Source organism: Lates calcarifer, linkage group LG20, assembly GCF_001640805.2.
Source record: "Lates calcarifer isolate ASB-BC8 linkage group LG20, TLL_Latcal_v3, whole genome shotgun sequence".
NCBI lineage: Eukaryota > Metazoa > Chordata > Actinopteri > Centropomidae > Lates > Lates calcarifer.
This window is the reverse complement of record NC_066852.1, coordinates 5,345,299-5,361,835: the sequence shown is the minus strand read 5'-3', so window position 1 is coordinate 5,361,835 and position 16,537 is coordinate 5,345,299. Positions and strand designations below refer to the sequence as shown.

The 16,537-nt window shown below is 41.2% G+C and overlaps 1 protein-coding gene across 1 annotated transcript in view; it reads left to right on the top strand.

Moving 5' to 3' along the window:
* robo3 (roundabout, axon guidance receptor, homolog 3 (Drosophila)) overlaps positions 1 to 8,501 on the top strand; it is a 77,289-nt gene extending 68,788 nt beyond the window's left edge. The window contains 9 exon segments of the mRNA XM_018692098.2: positions 20 to 159; positions 364 to 645; positions 1,147 to 1,294; positions 1,812 to 2,030; positions 2,767 to 2,963; positions 3,210 to 3,317; positions 4,148 to 4,315; positions 5,210 to 5,352; positions 7,617 to 8,501. Coding sequence (XP_018547614.1) covers positions 20 to 159; positions 364 to 645; positions 1,147 to 1,294; positions 1,812 to 2,030; positions 2,767 to 2,963; positions 3,210 to 3,317; positions 4,148 to 4,315; positions 5,210 to 5,352; positions 7,617 to 7,628 — 1,417 coding nt within the window. The 3' untranslated portion in view covers positions 7,629 to 8,501.
* Positions 8,502 to 16,537: the final 8,036 nt, after the last annotated feature.

Below are 16,537 nucleotides of genomic sequence, written 5' to 3'. Positions count from 1 at the left end.
CGCCAGAATGTCTCTGTAGACCCGGCGTGCTGGGAGGCAACATGGGCAACTACCCGTGGCTTGCAGACTCTTGGCCCACCACCAACCTGGTCCACAGCGGTAAAGAGGCCGTCAACTGCTGCACCACCAATCACGACACAGCTGAGAGATACTACAATGGTAGGATGCTGCTCAGACAGAATAGTCTGGTAGATACAGTATATGAATGCCTGTTTTTGTGCTTATGTAACAGCTGCTGTGGCAGATTTTCTTATTAAGTTGAAGCATCACTGAGAGTGGTGATAAGCAGAGGCATTCGGTATGACAAAACAGAGCTAACAAAGCAGGAAAACTGTGCTAAATATAACCTCCGTGCCTGTGTAGAAGCTGGCATCTCCAACTACCTGAATCAGACAGAGAAATACAGCATGGGAGGCTCCACAGAAGGCCCCATCTACAGCACCATAGATGCCACCAGCGAGGATCTGCACAGCTTCACCTACGCCCAGCATGCCTCAACCACCCCCTATGCCTCCACCTCCGTCATGCCCTTCACCAACCAGACACAGGTGCCGCCCCACAGCAGCGAGCAGCAGGACAACGGACACTGGATCACCCAGCCGGGGCCCTCCGGTTCTCAGTACGCCCAGCCGGACCGCTGCAACGGTGAGGAGGCACCACCGACTCGATCTTCTCTGTCCTGATCTCACTGTTGCAGTTTACCAACAGACCCAGCTCAGCATGTGTTTAGCTGCACTGCTTGTGTTATATTATTTCTGACACGATTGATTAATCAAGAAAGTAATCACAGATTGCTCAATAATGAAAATAATCATTCCTTTCTTACTTAAATAAGTTTCTTATTTGGTTGGATTGCTAACTTAGAAGCAAGCAAGGTGAACATTTTGGATTTTAAATTAATTAACTTGACCTAGCATCAGTGCTGCACACAGGAAAGAAAAGGTTTCTTAGAAAGGTCAAATGAAAATAGTTCTTGTATTTCTAAGAATCTCATTTTGCTTACCCATTTTGCCGTATTTTAAAAAACTCTTCTTATCTGTCAGCCACAGGCCTGCTGGGATATGCGTCAAATTATGCTCATGAAGAACCAGCTCACTGTGACAAATCATCCTCTTCAAGTGAATCATTGTGCCGTCTGTTTTGTAGGTAAGCCCAAGCAGAAGGCGATGGGTAAGGCTGTCAAGACCCCGTCCCTGACCTGGATGGAGGCGTTGCCCCCACCACCCCCCATTGGAGAGCTGGAACAGTGTGAGCAGGATGACCAGCCCCCAGAGCACGAGGACATGGACATAGGGTGAGTCAGATTCCCATCCCAGACATCTCTATAAATTAGTATTAAGCAGATACGTTATCATTCAGACTTACTGTCACTTCTAACAGGGACATTAGGCCAATGTGGTTCTTCTGCCTCTGGCTCTGACAACTCAATTATCTCGGCCTTGGTCAATTGCTTTAGTGATTTAGCTGTTTTTCCAACTCTTAAAACACAGTTAGCTGTGTTCCTCTTTACCATTCTCTCTCTGCAACCTTAGGGCAAATCTATCATTGAGTATCATGCTTGTAGCAGCAATCCCACCCAAGTGGAAGCTTAGCCTCCTGCAGTTTTGCCAACGGCAAGGCCTTCTAACTTGAGTCAAACCTGAAAGAACAGCATTAATCTTTAAGTAGCCTCATAGCTAGCTGCATTAGAAGGCACCAGTGAGCAAACAGGCTGCCCCGAACAATATCTTTTAAGAGCACATCAGGATAAGATCCAGCTACATCTCTTACACTGTATCATCTAGCTGTATCTCTCTTCTTTGTCTGTGTAGCTCGGATGAGGAGTGGTGTCCTCCCCTCCCTGAGAGGACCTACCTGATGGAGGGCTGTGAGGACGGACCCTCTCCCCCGCAGAGGAACAACGCCTCCTCTCCGGCCACCTCCTACAGTCACCAGTCGACTGCCACACTCACCCCGTCACCCCACGAGGAGACCAGAGCCCCCCATGACCTCCCCCGCCTCACCCAACTAGATGGCCAGCAGCTGTCACGGTATGTGAATGGGCTTGGCGTTCGCTGGCACCTAATGGCTGTGCCATTGAATCCACTGTATGAATGTGTTCAGCAAATATACCATTTTAAAACACTAACTCAACTTGTTTTTTGTCCACTTTTTACTCCTAGTTAACAGAGGGACAGTGTAGTGGTCATCATGTTGCAATAGATAAATCAGGATATTTTTATTTAGTTCAAATTATTCTATTTAACACAGAGAACTTCAAACCCATAAAAGTGGGTAATCAGTCTAGTTTACAGTTCCTCCCTGTTCTTTTTAAACATTATCTAATGTAGTACAACCTCTGTTACTGTGAGGCTTTACCTTCAACTTTAAAGCACAACTATGCAAATTTTGAAAGACAAAATAACAAAATCATCCTCTCACAAATGAAAGGTGGCATTCACAATTCACATTTCATCAAACCCTTTCTCAGTTAAATACACACAGCAACAGTGTCTATTCATGCTCATGTGCCATTGTTAAACAAATGGTTAATCCTTTGCCCAGATGTTAAGTTATACCATTTAAATAACAATGAAACTGAAAGCACTTCAAATTCTAACAGCAGAAGGAAGGGAAAATATTCCACCACCAAACAGAGGATAAAAATAAGCCACACAATCTATATTTTTTCCTGCAACATAAACCTCACTCTGAAGCAAAGATTTAGCCTCCGATTCAGTTCATTTGTTCGGTCCAGTAACATTTTGCCCTCGCTTCCCATAGCAGAAGGTTACCCTGCGGTCCAGTGCCAGTTCCCCAGGCGCCAAGCCCATCGCTCACCCAGTCCAACCCCAACCTCTCCGGCCAACAGCATCACGGCTCATCAGAGGTTGGCACTCTCCAGTGCCAAAGTCCTGCCCATCGCTGCCTCCACAGCCAGGGGCCAGCTCAGAATGAAGACAACGGCAGCACGACTACACCCGGTAAAGTGACTGGCAGTGCCATGCGCTCACACATACAAGCAACACACAGACACAAGTGCACATTAGCATGCAAGGTCGTGTAAGCTAAACAAACATGTATGCATGCACCGTACACAACATTGCCGGCTGACTGTTTGTAATTCAAATTTTTCATATGCATCAAATACATCAAATACTCCATGTCTGTTCAGTATGGAGAAAGAAAAACACCGTCTGATGCTAATGTTTTTCCTTTTTCACAAACAGTGCACAGTCGTTCATCCCCAGCAGATACATGCACTCCTCCCAACCAAAAATCACGAGTGAAGAAAAAGGTGTCTAAGAGTTCAGCATACAGAAGAGATATACAAGGAGGTGAGTGGGGTTTGAGTTTGGATTCAGATAGGGTTGTATGATAACTTTTACATTTCTGTTTATAATTACTTTCTCAAATTCACTAAGTGTTATCAAACATAGGGGGAACAATTCATTGATAGAAGGGGATGTTATTTTGCATGAACATGACAGTGAAACTGTTGGAGCACAGTTATGTACAAAATATTCTTAGTAGCTGCAAATGCAGATCTACTATGTCCACAGTCATTTTCTGTCATTATTTATTGTTCTTTGTCAGTGAGTGAATAAAAATGCATCACTGCAGTCGAGCACATACACACAGATATTTTGCAGCACCATCTGCGACTGAATATTTATGACTGATTTGAAGGCAAGGCAATGTTCTTGATTATATACATAAATCCAACTTGTAATCTGAGTTTGCAGACTCTGATTTCCTCCACACACCATACCATATGTTTAGCAGATAACCATCGCACCATGATGGAAAAGATAATAATCTAAAAGCAGCGCTGCATTGTGAATCCGGTAACCTTGAAACCAATTAAACAGTGCATAGCTGCATGTGAATCACATAATCAGAATTCTTATTTTACCAATCAGCGAGTCAGGAAATTTGTGTTTTAATTTAAATATACCAGCTTTCTAAAAGAAAACAACACTGTAACTAGTCTCTTGGGTTCTCTCAATTATGTGCAAAAACAAATACAAAATGTTCTCCTATTTTTTTAAAGAAATATAAATCTATTCTGAACAGAAACCTGACACTAAAATTAGCTTAAAAATTTCTTCCTCCTATTCCAAACTTTTTTTCATGTATGATTTTTCCTCCATCTATGCCTGTTTAGACCTGCCCCCACCTCCAGAGCCACCCCCAGAGGAGGACAGGTTGCAGGGTCCCCAGGGGTGCATGGAGGCCAACAGCGTGGGGAACAGTGCTCTGTCCTCCCTGGAGAGGAGTGAATACAGCAGCAGCAGCCACCAACGAAAAGGCTCGGGACAAAGACACGCTGACAGTAAGACAAAGTTCTGCAGAGCCTTGTATTTCAGTAATTTAGTTTCTCACTCATTTCACAGCATCTCTACTTAAGGTTAGCAGAATTTAACTTAGGACAGAGAGAGTGAGTTCCATTTCACTCCTTGTAGAAATGAGAGATGGAGTGAAATGACTTAAAATAGAGTCAAATATAGTATCATTGTAATCATGTCAGGACCTATTCCACATTTCTGCTGTATCATGCCTCACTGCAGCAGCACAGTATTTCCTCCTTCCTTCCTTAATTCCAAGCAAATATGAATTTAACTGACCCTCTGCATTTCAACAGCAAGTGCATGGACTGAATGATATTTTGTCTTTTGACTTCCTGTCCACACTGGAATTGGGAATGTGCTAAATTTTGCAAATTTCATCCATCTGTGAATATTTAATATTTACACTAGTTTCTGCATACAGTAATAATACGATAATGTTGATGTACACCATCAAAACACTGAGCTGCTGCTGCAACACAAAGTAAGCTAGTTGAGCTAATGGTAAGGAAGTTGTAAGCTTAAGTTGGTATCAGCATGTGCAGAGGTGTTGTCAGACCACATGACCTCTTCCAAAATGTTCAGATATGTGTAGCAGGCTGTGTGACCCAATCAGGACTGCAGCATTTTACTCGGACACAGCAGAAGTTAAGGGACAGAAGCAGAAATTGAACCAGTCAAAAAAGTGAGGGCTGCATTCAGTCAATAGGAGTGTTGTAGCCCAGAGGAACTGCCCACAGCAGCTTTAAATTCTTTCTCCAGTTCTCCAGAAGATATGTTTGTCTAATGTAATCCTTCATTTTTCCAATAAGAAACTGTGCTTCCTGGAATAGAACAGATTCCAAACTTCACTGTTAACCCCATCTTCCTTGCCTCCACAGATGAGGATATGATGCTGTATGGTAGTAAGGCCGGTTACCTCTCCAGGAGTCAGATGTCCAGTAACTGCTCGACCACAGGAAGCTCCTCATCGAGAGGCTCCACGGGCTCCCGGGGGCTCAACTCGGCCAGGAAACACAACGAGGTAGAATACACCAACGCAAATGATTTTATCTGTGCAAGAGTCAATGTTCTCTTTTTTTTTTGTTCTCAGATGGTTTTAATAATTGATGCTTCCAGATATTCATGAGCAAGGGAACAAAGGCTGCTCCTTCCATGGAGAGGTTCATGTGGTTTAGTTTTATCTACATATCATCACTTGCACTCCATAAAACACACATAATCTTATACAGTTCATGTGGGTGCATGAAAAGAGCTCCTACATTCCCTTGTTGCCCACACACACACGCTAACAAGCTCTCAGGCTAATACATACAGATTTGCCATTACCATCTACTCAGGATAGGCTTTACAGTAGGAAACAGTGTTAAGCGTGCACACCCACTGCTCTCAGTGGAGTGCACTTCTGAGGCCTCAGTTCGCTGTGGGAGTGCTCCTTTAAATGCACCCCCTGCAGACTCTCTCACGACAAGTCGGTGTCTTTTATGGCAGAACAAGCTGTGCCAGCTGAATGGAAAGCTCTGCGGGGATTTCATGCTAGCTTACAAACATTGTTTGACATGTCCCTCTACATTACGGCAGGTAGACAGGGGTAGTAACTGACAGAGAACATAGAAAGTTGCTTGAAGTCAGAATCATAACCAAATCAGCAAACGGTGTCACTGTATTGGTCAAGTGCAGAGGAAAAAAAAAAAAAAAAATCAGTAACTGGCTTCCTGTAATAGAGAGACACTTTGTTCAATAGAATGGTTTGTTATGAAGGTTAAGTTTACCCAGAAATTTAAATGCAAAATTGAAAATTAAGAGAAATGTGCAATTACATAATCATAATCATTTTTACTATTCTTCAAATGATAATCAGACTATTATTAAAACAGAAAAAGGAAACTGGAAAAGGTCGTTTGAAAATGACAAACTGCCATTTCACATTTAACTGTGATCTGAACATTTCAAATTGTTATTTTACAACATTATCTGAACTTTGTTCAGATCCTTTACTTAACTTGAAGTAGCAGTACCAAACTGAAAAAAGCTCCATTAAAAGCTTTATGCAAATCAACAAAATGGAAAAAAGGTTTTAGATCTAAATTTCCTGTATAGCAACAATCACACAGGTTACAAGTGAGCCAATAGAATTTACTGTGTAAATTTACTGTGTGGCAGCTTTGATGCTGTCTTTTAGTGCTGTAGTTGTTAAGTTAAATGCTGTAACCTGAGGCGTCATAAAGCTGCCTGTGTACTGAGAGAGAGAAAGGATGGTCCTGTCACGGGTCAGTCCACACTGACCTCGACACACATCTGACACGGGAACGTGGCAAAGCGACTTGTAAAAGTGACGCACACGGACACAATTGCTCTTTTCACTTGCTCTCAACACATGCACGCACAGAGGTCCCTTGTATCTGGTGCCTCACAGGTCACCCCCCTGTGGAGCTGTAAGGAACACCTCACTGGCCTTTTCACGCCTTGTCAGCGACATGAAAGCACAACCTCCTCCGCAATAAAGTTTGGGGTGTTGCCTCAGGAAGCCTGGATCAGGTTACCCCTTCTTCCTGTGGTGTTGCTGACTGCAATCTTTGCACTTTGACCCCGGATGGTCAGTCTTGGATTGGTGGGTGGGTGTTGCTATCCTTGAGCGTGTTACATCTTCATTGAGGTCATTTTCATACACACACTTTTTAAAGTTTTAATATGTGTGATCTGTGTGTTAAACGTTGATAAAAGGCTCTGACTGTTTACTGCACATCAAGCTTTATTTTCACAGTGAATGATTCCATGTATAAAAGATTTGTTTGTGTTTTGTTTGCAACAGGCAAAGTGTAATTCATATATTTTTGATACAGAAATACAACAGTATTTGATGTATGAAAGTGTTTTTGCAGCCTCTGGAACACTGTGCAAAAAGCTGGTGTCAAGAAGTACTGAACAGTGTGTGCCATGTGTTTGCTCTGAGGAGCTGCTCTGGGAAACACATGAAAATCTACATCAGTTATTATTAGGAAATGGAATTTAGGTGGAGAGGAAATAGATTTAAGGCCTTATCCCTGACGACAGAGCAGTCTTCTCATGACACTCATGACAAAACTGACCCACTGTGAGACCAAACCATAATCAGGAGGGCAGATTGTTGCAGAAGCAGACTTAGGCTCAGACAGTGAGTGATGTAAATCCCAGAGGGGGCTATAAAACTTTAAGAAGAGAAAGTGATGATGCTTCCTGTCCTTAAGCAGCCACTGTCTAAGTGCACTTGATGTTAACTTGATGTTAACATATTTTCTCTGTCTACAGGAAATGAGATAAGGACACCAGTGACTCTGTCAGTGTACCATCGATGCCTCCATCATCCACCATCTTTCCACCGTGGACACAATGAGCTGAACAAGAGGAAAAGTTTCAGGTGTCAGGAAACCAGACTGTCATAGCTGTGAAAGAAAGAACAATGGACTTTTACATCTTGTTTTTTGGTATTACTATGATTATTTATGAGCTATTGAGTTCATTCCTCTCCCTTGATTTGTAAATACCTGTGTCTGTACTGTTCTTTTGTGGGCTCTGGATACAGGGAAAGAGACGTATATTGTATTTATGAAGTTAAAAAAAAAAAAGAAAAAAAACTTACAAATGTAAAACAAAAAAAAAGTCTGTTATAAAAAAGCTCATGTCTTCTTGAATGTGCCAACCTTTTTTGTCAAAATGTATACTTTTTGGAAAAGCATTAACTACTGTTGCACTCTCTTGTTGTGATGGCAAAACAACAGAAAATATGAAGCACAAAGTGTGTTTGCTGGTTGAGAGGGGCGGTCGGAAAAGCCAAAACGAGCGGGTTCTCGCTCCTGGAAGGACGCCTCTGCCTGAGCGTTTCCCCACTGGGACCCCTGCACCTATGTAGTCCGCTAAGAATGTCATACTTTTCTATGTTTCCTTTGGTTTCTCTGCAGCAAACTGTTCTGGTGTGCCAGCAGACAGACAGGCTTTATAAAAGTTTGATTGTAACCCCTCCCCGCTCCTCTCTGGTCCCCTCCCCTTGTTCATCTGAGGGACTGTTTGCTGCAGTTGTGAGATGAAATTTGCATATACTCCTTCCAAAACAAACAAAAAAAAATGTCTGTGGGCTGACTTTTTTGTACTCTCATTGTTTTGTAAATGTACAATAAAATACATTTGCTGATCTGAGCCTTTATTCATTTCTGTGGAACAGCTTTCAGGAAGTGTATTACAGTCTATTAAACAGTGTTGCTTTTTCATCCAAGGTCTCTGGGGTGTGTATTTTCAGTTTTAGAACATGTTTTGTGAGTAATGTCTGTTCCTTCCATGACTTGTTAGCTCCTATTATCTGGAATGGTCACTTTTACAACTAGAATGGTACTAAGTAGAAGTGCACACCTCCACTAAAGCCAAACACTCCACACACATACTGTCCAGCTCTTATGATAGAAAAATAAAAGCCCTATCTTGTACTGTTGCCCTATCTCTCCACCAAGTTTGCTGCAAATCGGTTCAGTACTTTTTGTGTAATCCTGCAAACCACAAACCACCTGGAATAATAATAAAAAAAATAATAATAATAAATAATAAAATAATAATAAAAAAAAGTAGTAAAAAATCATTTTGATTGCCTCTACCCCAATACTATGCATACCTGGATAAACACCAGTCTAATAATAATAGTAATAATGATTATAATGATAACTAAATTAACGGGTAAAATTAATGCAACAAAATACGAAACCATCTAAAATGAGCAAAAATGGAGGAGGCCTCTGACAGAGCAGCAGTCTTACATGCCATAGAAATCATGTACAGAATTAAAGTAAAGAAGTAAAATTACAGTATGGAGAATTACAATGACAACATTAAAAATGGATCTCGAACATGAATGAAGATTATGGATCTAGGTTACGTCAAGCAGCTCTGCAGTGCTGCCAAACAGATTTGACCCGAGCCACACAAACTCCTGTACAGGAACTGAGACCTGGAAAGAGGACAGACTGCGCACAGCATGCAAGAGGCAAAACGAAGCACACCATTCACACAGGAAGGAGGAAGGAAACAAACACGCAGAGGGAGAGAGGGAGAGAGGGAGAGAGAGAAGGAAACAGAGGACATCGTTCACACAAAGTCATAGTCTTGTTCAGATGAAATTCTTTATGTATGTCTCCCTGGAAACAATGCTGTGGAGGGACAGTAACACAAAGAGGCATTTCTGTAATGACTGTATCCCATTTGATTCGTCTGATATTAGTTCCAGCTGAACTTTAGAATGCATTTTAGCACAGAATGAGAACAGTGGATTTGTGCCCCATCACTAATATTAGAATCACATTAAAACGGATTCTCCTCTCAGCCTCTATGGACAGCAAGAATGACTACAGCAACCAGAAACTGTTAGATTATACATATGGGTATGTGAGTGTTGTTATAAGAAATACTTGGAAAAACTGTAACTCTGTCCTTTAAGTTAAAGGTAAGATGTTGATTTTGAAAAGTAGAAAATATACAAATATGATCAATTGGAAATTAATTGTGACTTTTGCACATGTGGTTCAGACAAGTGAAGTAAAACATTCTAAACATCATTTCATAAGTTGGATTTCACATGTGATGGATGACATTCTTCCAAGAAGAGACCTCAGCATCTTAAACTTCACATGACAGTCACTGAGACAGTTGAGACTTCCATGTAACTGCCATGAAGGTCACGTGGTGGTTACACGAAAGTCAAGTGACTGTGAACTTTTGAAATGGCCTTGTAGCAACGTCAAAAACTAAAGTCATTCACCTGTAATGTTTTCAGTTTTCTATCCATCCTCTTATATTCCTCGCTGCTCTAATGGGGAATCTGTTAAGGAGATTAAGGTCTGAGATTCCTCCTGATGCACAGTGAGTCAAATAAGTAATCCATAGGGTGGAGGCTGGAAGCTGTGTGCACTTGTGCATCAGTGCAAACTTCCTGAAAAACTCCCAAAGCAAACCTAATACTTTCAGAATCTTCTCAAAGTCTTCAGCTGGAGTCAGAGCTAAATAAATAAAAAAAAAACTGAGCCTTATTGCAGCAGTTCTGTTTGCTTCTCATTCTCCTAATGCTTCATTCTTCGTCCAACTTCACAGTGCATTGCACCTGGGTGAGTGTGCTGTACGCACCGAGGAGCATGAAATTGCCAAGCTCTGTACTCTGAGAGTGCAACACACACTCCCTCCTGCTGTCCACCTGAGACAAGGCATGCATTACCCTCCGGTGCTCTACAGATGCTCGCCGTGTCTTGGCATACACAAACTCTCTAACTCACAGGCTCAGGCGCACACACATACACAAGTAGCCGAGGGTGTATTTCTTCTCTCAGTGGTCTGTGATCAGCTGAAAGGGACATGATAAAATGCTGCAGCACAGCTTTGTTGCAGTCCACAGACAGAGGCAGTGGAGGTGGCAGCAGGATGAAAAAAACATGTAGGATGTCTGTTTAATATATTGATTTGATTGACATTTCTTTTTCTTTTTCTCATATATAGTCTATGTTGTGATAACACAGTTTGTAGTGTAATAAACACTTTTTTTTTTCTTAAATAATTTACACATGAGGACCTATTCACCTGGACTTATAGGTCCTGTAATATTTCAGTATCTTAATAATATACATCACCTCGGGGGAATAGGTTCAAACTGTATTATTATTATTATTATTGCTATTATTATTGCTATTATTATTTTCATTTTTCAAGAGTTGTTGAGATGTGAATGATGTTCTCTATTGTACTTCAGATAAATTGGATTCAATTCAAGAGAGTTACCACTGTTTTCCTTTTAAGATTATGTCATTGTGTGTGAGGACTTGAGTAAAATCATGATAATATTAACTTATTGTGATTGGGTCACAGTTCAGAGCTAGAGATCGAATGGGATTTCTATCTCTGTCTGTGGAAGAAAGCATGTCCTGCCACATGCTGCTAGCTGGGTCTGATAAAGTGAAATACCTTTCCAGTCTAATTATTTTCTCACCATTTTTTTTTTTGTAAAATCATTAATGCCCCTGCAGTGTTGTCTGGGATAGGCTCAAGACCGCATCCCAGAAATGGATTAATACATGGATACGCTTTTAGACATAAACTCACAATCAAATTCATCAGTCTAATCCTATAGGATATATTAGATAAGATATGACCATGTTCATTTAATAGATTTTAGGCCAACAGATAGACATTGGGTGGTTTTCGAAAAGCACCAATTAATTTTTTCAAAGGACTAAAAGCTGCTAATCAGATACCCTCTGAATGGACTGTGTAGCACTGCTGCTGCAAGAATCCTAAAGGGTCAAAAACAAAACTGTGTTACAGACATCTGCAAGAGTTCCATTATATGATTTTTATGCTGTTTATGTTCCCCCAAGTCCCTGAGAGTTTGAACCCTGGTGAAGAAGGCATATGTCCCCATGCGTCCTCACAGAGATTATAATGCATATGATGTTTGGAGGTTTCATGAGTCATACCAAAGGGCCTGTGGAATTAAGAAACAAACTCGAGGAAAGGACAACAGATAAGATGATGAGAAGATTTACGTTACTGACCTTCTACAGCGTGACCCAACACCTCTTACCCTTTCCATGCCCCCCCCCCCAATTTCCCCCTATCCCTCCATCCCTTCCTTCTTTTCTCTCTCCCCAAGCTATAAATCACCTCGCTCATTCATTAGGCCAGTGTCAGGGCTGAAACGCCCACCGGGGCTGAAGGAAGAGGGTCGACGAGCCTGAGAGGAGAGGAAAGAGACACAGACAGAAAAGGAAGGATGAAAGGGAGGGGATGGCATCATTTTAAAGCCCTGCTCCCTTATTCTAAAATGCAACACACCAATTTCCATGTTAATTTGCCCTGTGACAGCAGAGATGGATGTTTGTGACTTTTTGGTTGATGTGATGCATACATTGAGAAGCTAAAATGAAGCCATTATGTAGGAAGCAAGGTCAGTGGATGTAGGAGGTAAATGATTTAGTGGTTTGTAGGGTAACAAAACATTCAACATTTAAGTGATGTTATACAATTATCAATATCTATCAACATATATCTTTTAAGATACATTTTATACCACATAGACACTATATTCAGTATGAGGCTGTGGCCATCTTTGGCAGAGGAGGTAGAGTGGCTGCCCACCAGTTGGAAGGTCAGGGTTCAATCCCCCAGCCCCTTCAGTCCACCGAGAGTGAATGTGTGTGTGTGTTAAAGTGCTTTGTTTTTGTACGAATATGAATGCGTCTGTGAAGGGATGAATGTGACCTGTAGTGTGCAGCGCTTTGAGTGGTCGATATGGCTAGAAAGTTGCCAGCTGTTAGTGCAGTCCACTTAACTCAGACAGTACACAGCCCTTGGATGAACACACTATTGATTAGCATGAACAATGCTCGATGTTAACACTAACACATGTTGACTGACAGTGAGTCACCAGTGTTACCTACCTTTTTTGTACTACAGCAGATGAACAGCTCCATAAACTCATCTTGAGAAGAGCTGCATCACTCCCACAGTGTCCACTTCCTGTGTTAAGAAGAGTAGTTCCAACCTGCTGAAATTTTTGCTAATTTAAACTGCTGCTTTTGTCCTTTTGAGATACAGCATTGCTGTCAAGTGGAGACATCCCCTGATTTTGGAATTTTCAGAGAAACTAAAAGATAGAACAAAAACTAAATTAAGTGTTCCTTCAGGGTTGGAGAAAGTCCTCTGCTTCTCAGCATTACATAATTATTATTTAATTACATAATTATTATAACTAAAAACTAATTTAAATAATTAAAAACTCATTACATTATCAGCAAAATAAGTTGTCACAAAGCTGACAGAGGATTGTTTTGAAGAAACTACTCAGACCACTACCCCATAATGACAACACACAAACAGAATTTTTTGCAAATGTATTTAAAAGGGGGGAAAAAACAGATATGTCACATTAACATAAGTATTCAGACCCTTTGCTATGACACTTGAAATTTAGCTCAGGTTCCTCCCACGTCTCTTCATCATCTTTGAGATATTTCTACACATGGACTGGAGTCCACTTGTAGTTAATTCAGTTGATTTGGACATGATCTGGAAAGGCACACACTGTCTTTGTCTGTATAAGGTCTCACAGCTGACAATGTATATCAGAGCAAAGACCAAGCCACAAGGTCAAACAAACTGCCTGCAGAGCTCAGAGACAGGATTGTGTTGAGGCACAGATCTGGGGAAGGCTACAAAAAAAACTTTCTGCTGCATTGAAGGTTCCCAAGAGCAAAGTGGCCTCCATAATTCTTACATGAAGGAAGCGTGTAATAACTAGGACTAGAAAGGATTGCCTTGCTAAAATGAGCAATCAGGGGAGAAGGGCTTGATGACAGAGGTGACCAAGAACCTGATGGTAACTCTGGCTGAGCTCTATTGATCCTGGGAGATGGGAGAAACTTCCAGAAGGACAACCCATTCCATGTTTGAAGGAAACCAGACATGATGCTTAGAATTGAGGCCAAACAATTCAATCTTGGTTTCATCAGACCAGATAATTTTTTTTCTTGCAGCCTAAGGGGGCCTTCAGGTGCTTTTTTGCAAACTCCAAGTGGGCTTTCGTGTGTTTTTCCCTGAGGAGACCCTATCATCTGGCCACTTTACTATACGATCAGTGGAGAGTTGCAGTGATCTCCAATCTCCAGACAGGATCTCAGGAGCTCAGCCAGACTGACCATCGAGTTCTTTGTCACCTCTGTCTCTGAGCTCTGCAGGCAGTTCCTTTGACCTCATGGCTGGGTTTTTGCTCTGATGTGCATTGTCACCTGTGAGACCTTATATAGACAGATGTGTGTCTTTCTAAATCATCATCAATTGAATTTACCACAGCACTCCAGTCATTATGGGATTTTGAGTGTACATTACAAACATTACAAAATGTGAAAAAAGTGCATACTTTCCAAGTGCACTGCTCATGTTTTCACAGGACAGCAACAGTAGGCTAAAAATGCAAAATGATATACATAACACACAGCCAGTCTTCCAATAAATGTGCAAATGTGCAAAACACAGCGTGTGTGTTGAAGCAGTCCACTGTCCCCATGTGACTGACAGGGCAATAATGAAACAGATCACCCATATGGGTGCCATTGATTTCCAGTTAATTGAATGATTACCACTTTAGCATGCAACACCACAGTTAACCACTGCTGTCAATCAGTGTGAGCGTGTCACTGCCACCTGAGCTGCTGCCTACATGACAGAGGGAATGGGTTTAGACCCCAGGCAAGACAGGAAGACAACTCCTGTAATCACACTAACTGGAGTGGTGCTGTTTTCTATTAGCATGTACTATTTCAGACAAGGTGTCAATCAATATGCTATGAATGTACTGCACACAGTTTTTTGCACTGGTTTGGAAAATATATATTTGTCTAACTGCTATGCCAATATTGTTTCTGTATCTATTTTCTCTTCATGTCATATTCCATTTGTGCTTTTATATTCTATTTGCTTTGATTCCCTGTTGAATCCTATTATCCTATTTATCCATATCCTATTTGTGGCTGCAAAAGTAACCTCATTTGACTCATGGATCAATAAAGTTCCATCACATTGTATAAACAGTGGTGCCAATAAAGAGATTAGATTGAAATGAATGAGTGAGGTTTTTTACTATGACAACCTAAAGATTTAAATGTATTCCAGCAAAAGTCGCACATAAATGTTATATAAAGTGCTATAAAGGGTCTAGTTTCATAAGCAGGTTCATATCCTGTGATGTTGGACAGGCAGGTATATAATAAGGCTGGAAATCCAGCCAGTAATACTTACACACCGCTGCCCAGATTTTTATGTCTGGTCTTGAAATGATAATTATCCATGTGGTAAAATAACAGACTACAGGAAAGACACGCAATAAATCTACATGTGTATGTGTTGATGTGTGTGTATGGTTACAGGCCGTGTCTAATATGGGTCATTGGTTTGCTGACATGCTATATAAAGCTGGCTTTTTGGCAGAGACCAAAATCTGTGATGCACAAATCCCAAGGGCAGTGTGTGTGTGTGTGTATGTGTATGTGTATGTGCATATGAACTAATAAGACAAGCAGACATACAGTAGTGCTTGATTCATTACCGTGTGAGCCTCTTTAGTGTGTGGTCTGGTCTGTCAGTGAGCGTGTGCTGCTCAGTGGAGCTGGGGGCTTCGTGTAGAAACATATGGCCTTTAGTGAAAGAGACAGATGAAGGATAATCCCTTTGGCAGTCCAGTCCCCCCCCCACACACACACAAGCACACACAGTTAATCCAGTACTTGCAGTGCTGCACCGCATATAGATTGTGAATGCAACACAGTGTGATAGTTTAACACTTTAAAGCTTGATTATTGTGCTAGAAAGTCTGTTTTGTCTGGATTATTCTTGTCATTCTAGCCTGCTTTGACTTAACTCCTAATTGCAGGTCTGTGGGACTTCATCTTACAATAGTTGCAAATCAAAGAGGCTGATTAATCTTCAAAATGAAAAGAGAAAAAGAGAAAAGACATAAAAACGGCTTCATTCTTTCATATTTTTGAAGTGAAACAAAGCCTGCTCCCCTGTTTTTCAAAAGGAAAAATAAATCACCACTTTACCTCACATCCCTACGTGGTTTTTTTCAACTCCAGTAATTGTTGACTGGTTTTGGTTTTGATTACTCCACACATAAATTCTGATTCTGGCATGGCTGCTCCTGTGCAGCTTATAAGTGAAACAGACAGCAAAGCACTTCTTAGCTTAACATTCCCATTCTCATTTGACCCACGTAACCCAGATACAAGACATGGATTACTTTGAAAAGGAGTGTGTTGTGCTATGCAGCTGCATGACAACACACTCATCTTGAACACAAAGTCATTGAGGAAATCATATTATATTAACTGCATGACAGTCTGCCTGGCCGCACAGCCTTTCCTCCTCATCACAACTCAGGAGAGGATTGACTGAAATATCAAGCTGAGTGTTGGCAAATAACGTTTTAAACAATATGAAATCTTCACTGTTTTAGTTATACACACAGTTAAAAATTACACTTATCCTGTTGTTGTAAAAACAAAACAGGTTTAATTATTCTCTCCAGTGGGTTTGTAATTAGAAGCCATTATCAGGCACTGCAGCATTGTTTGCCTTGGTTAGTCAAGCCAAACAGATGAGGTCTAAACATCACCTTCCTGCTCTACATAGCCATTAAGAACAACAGG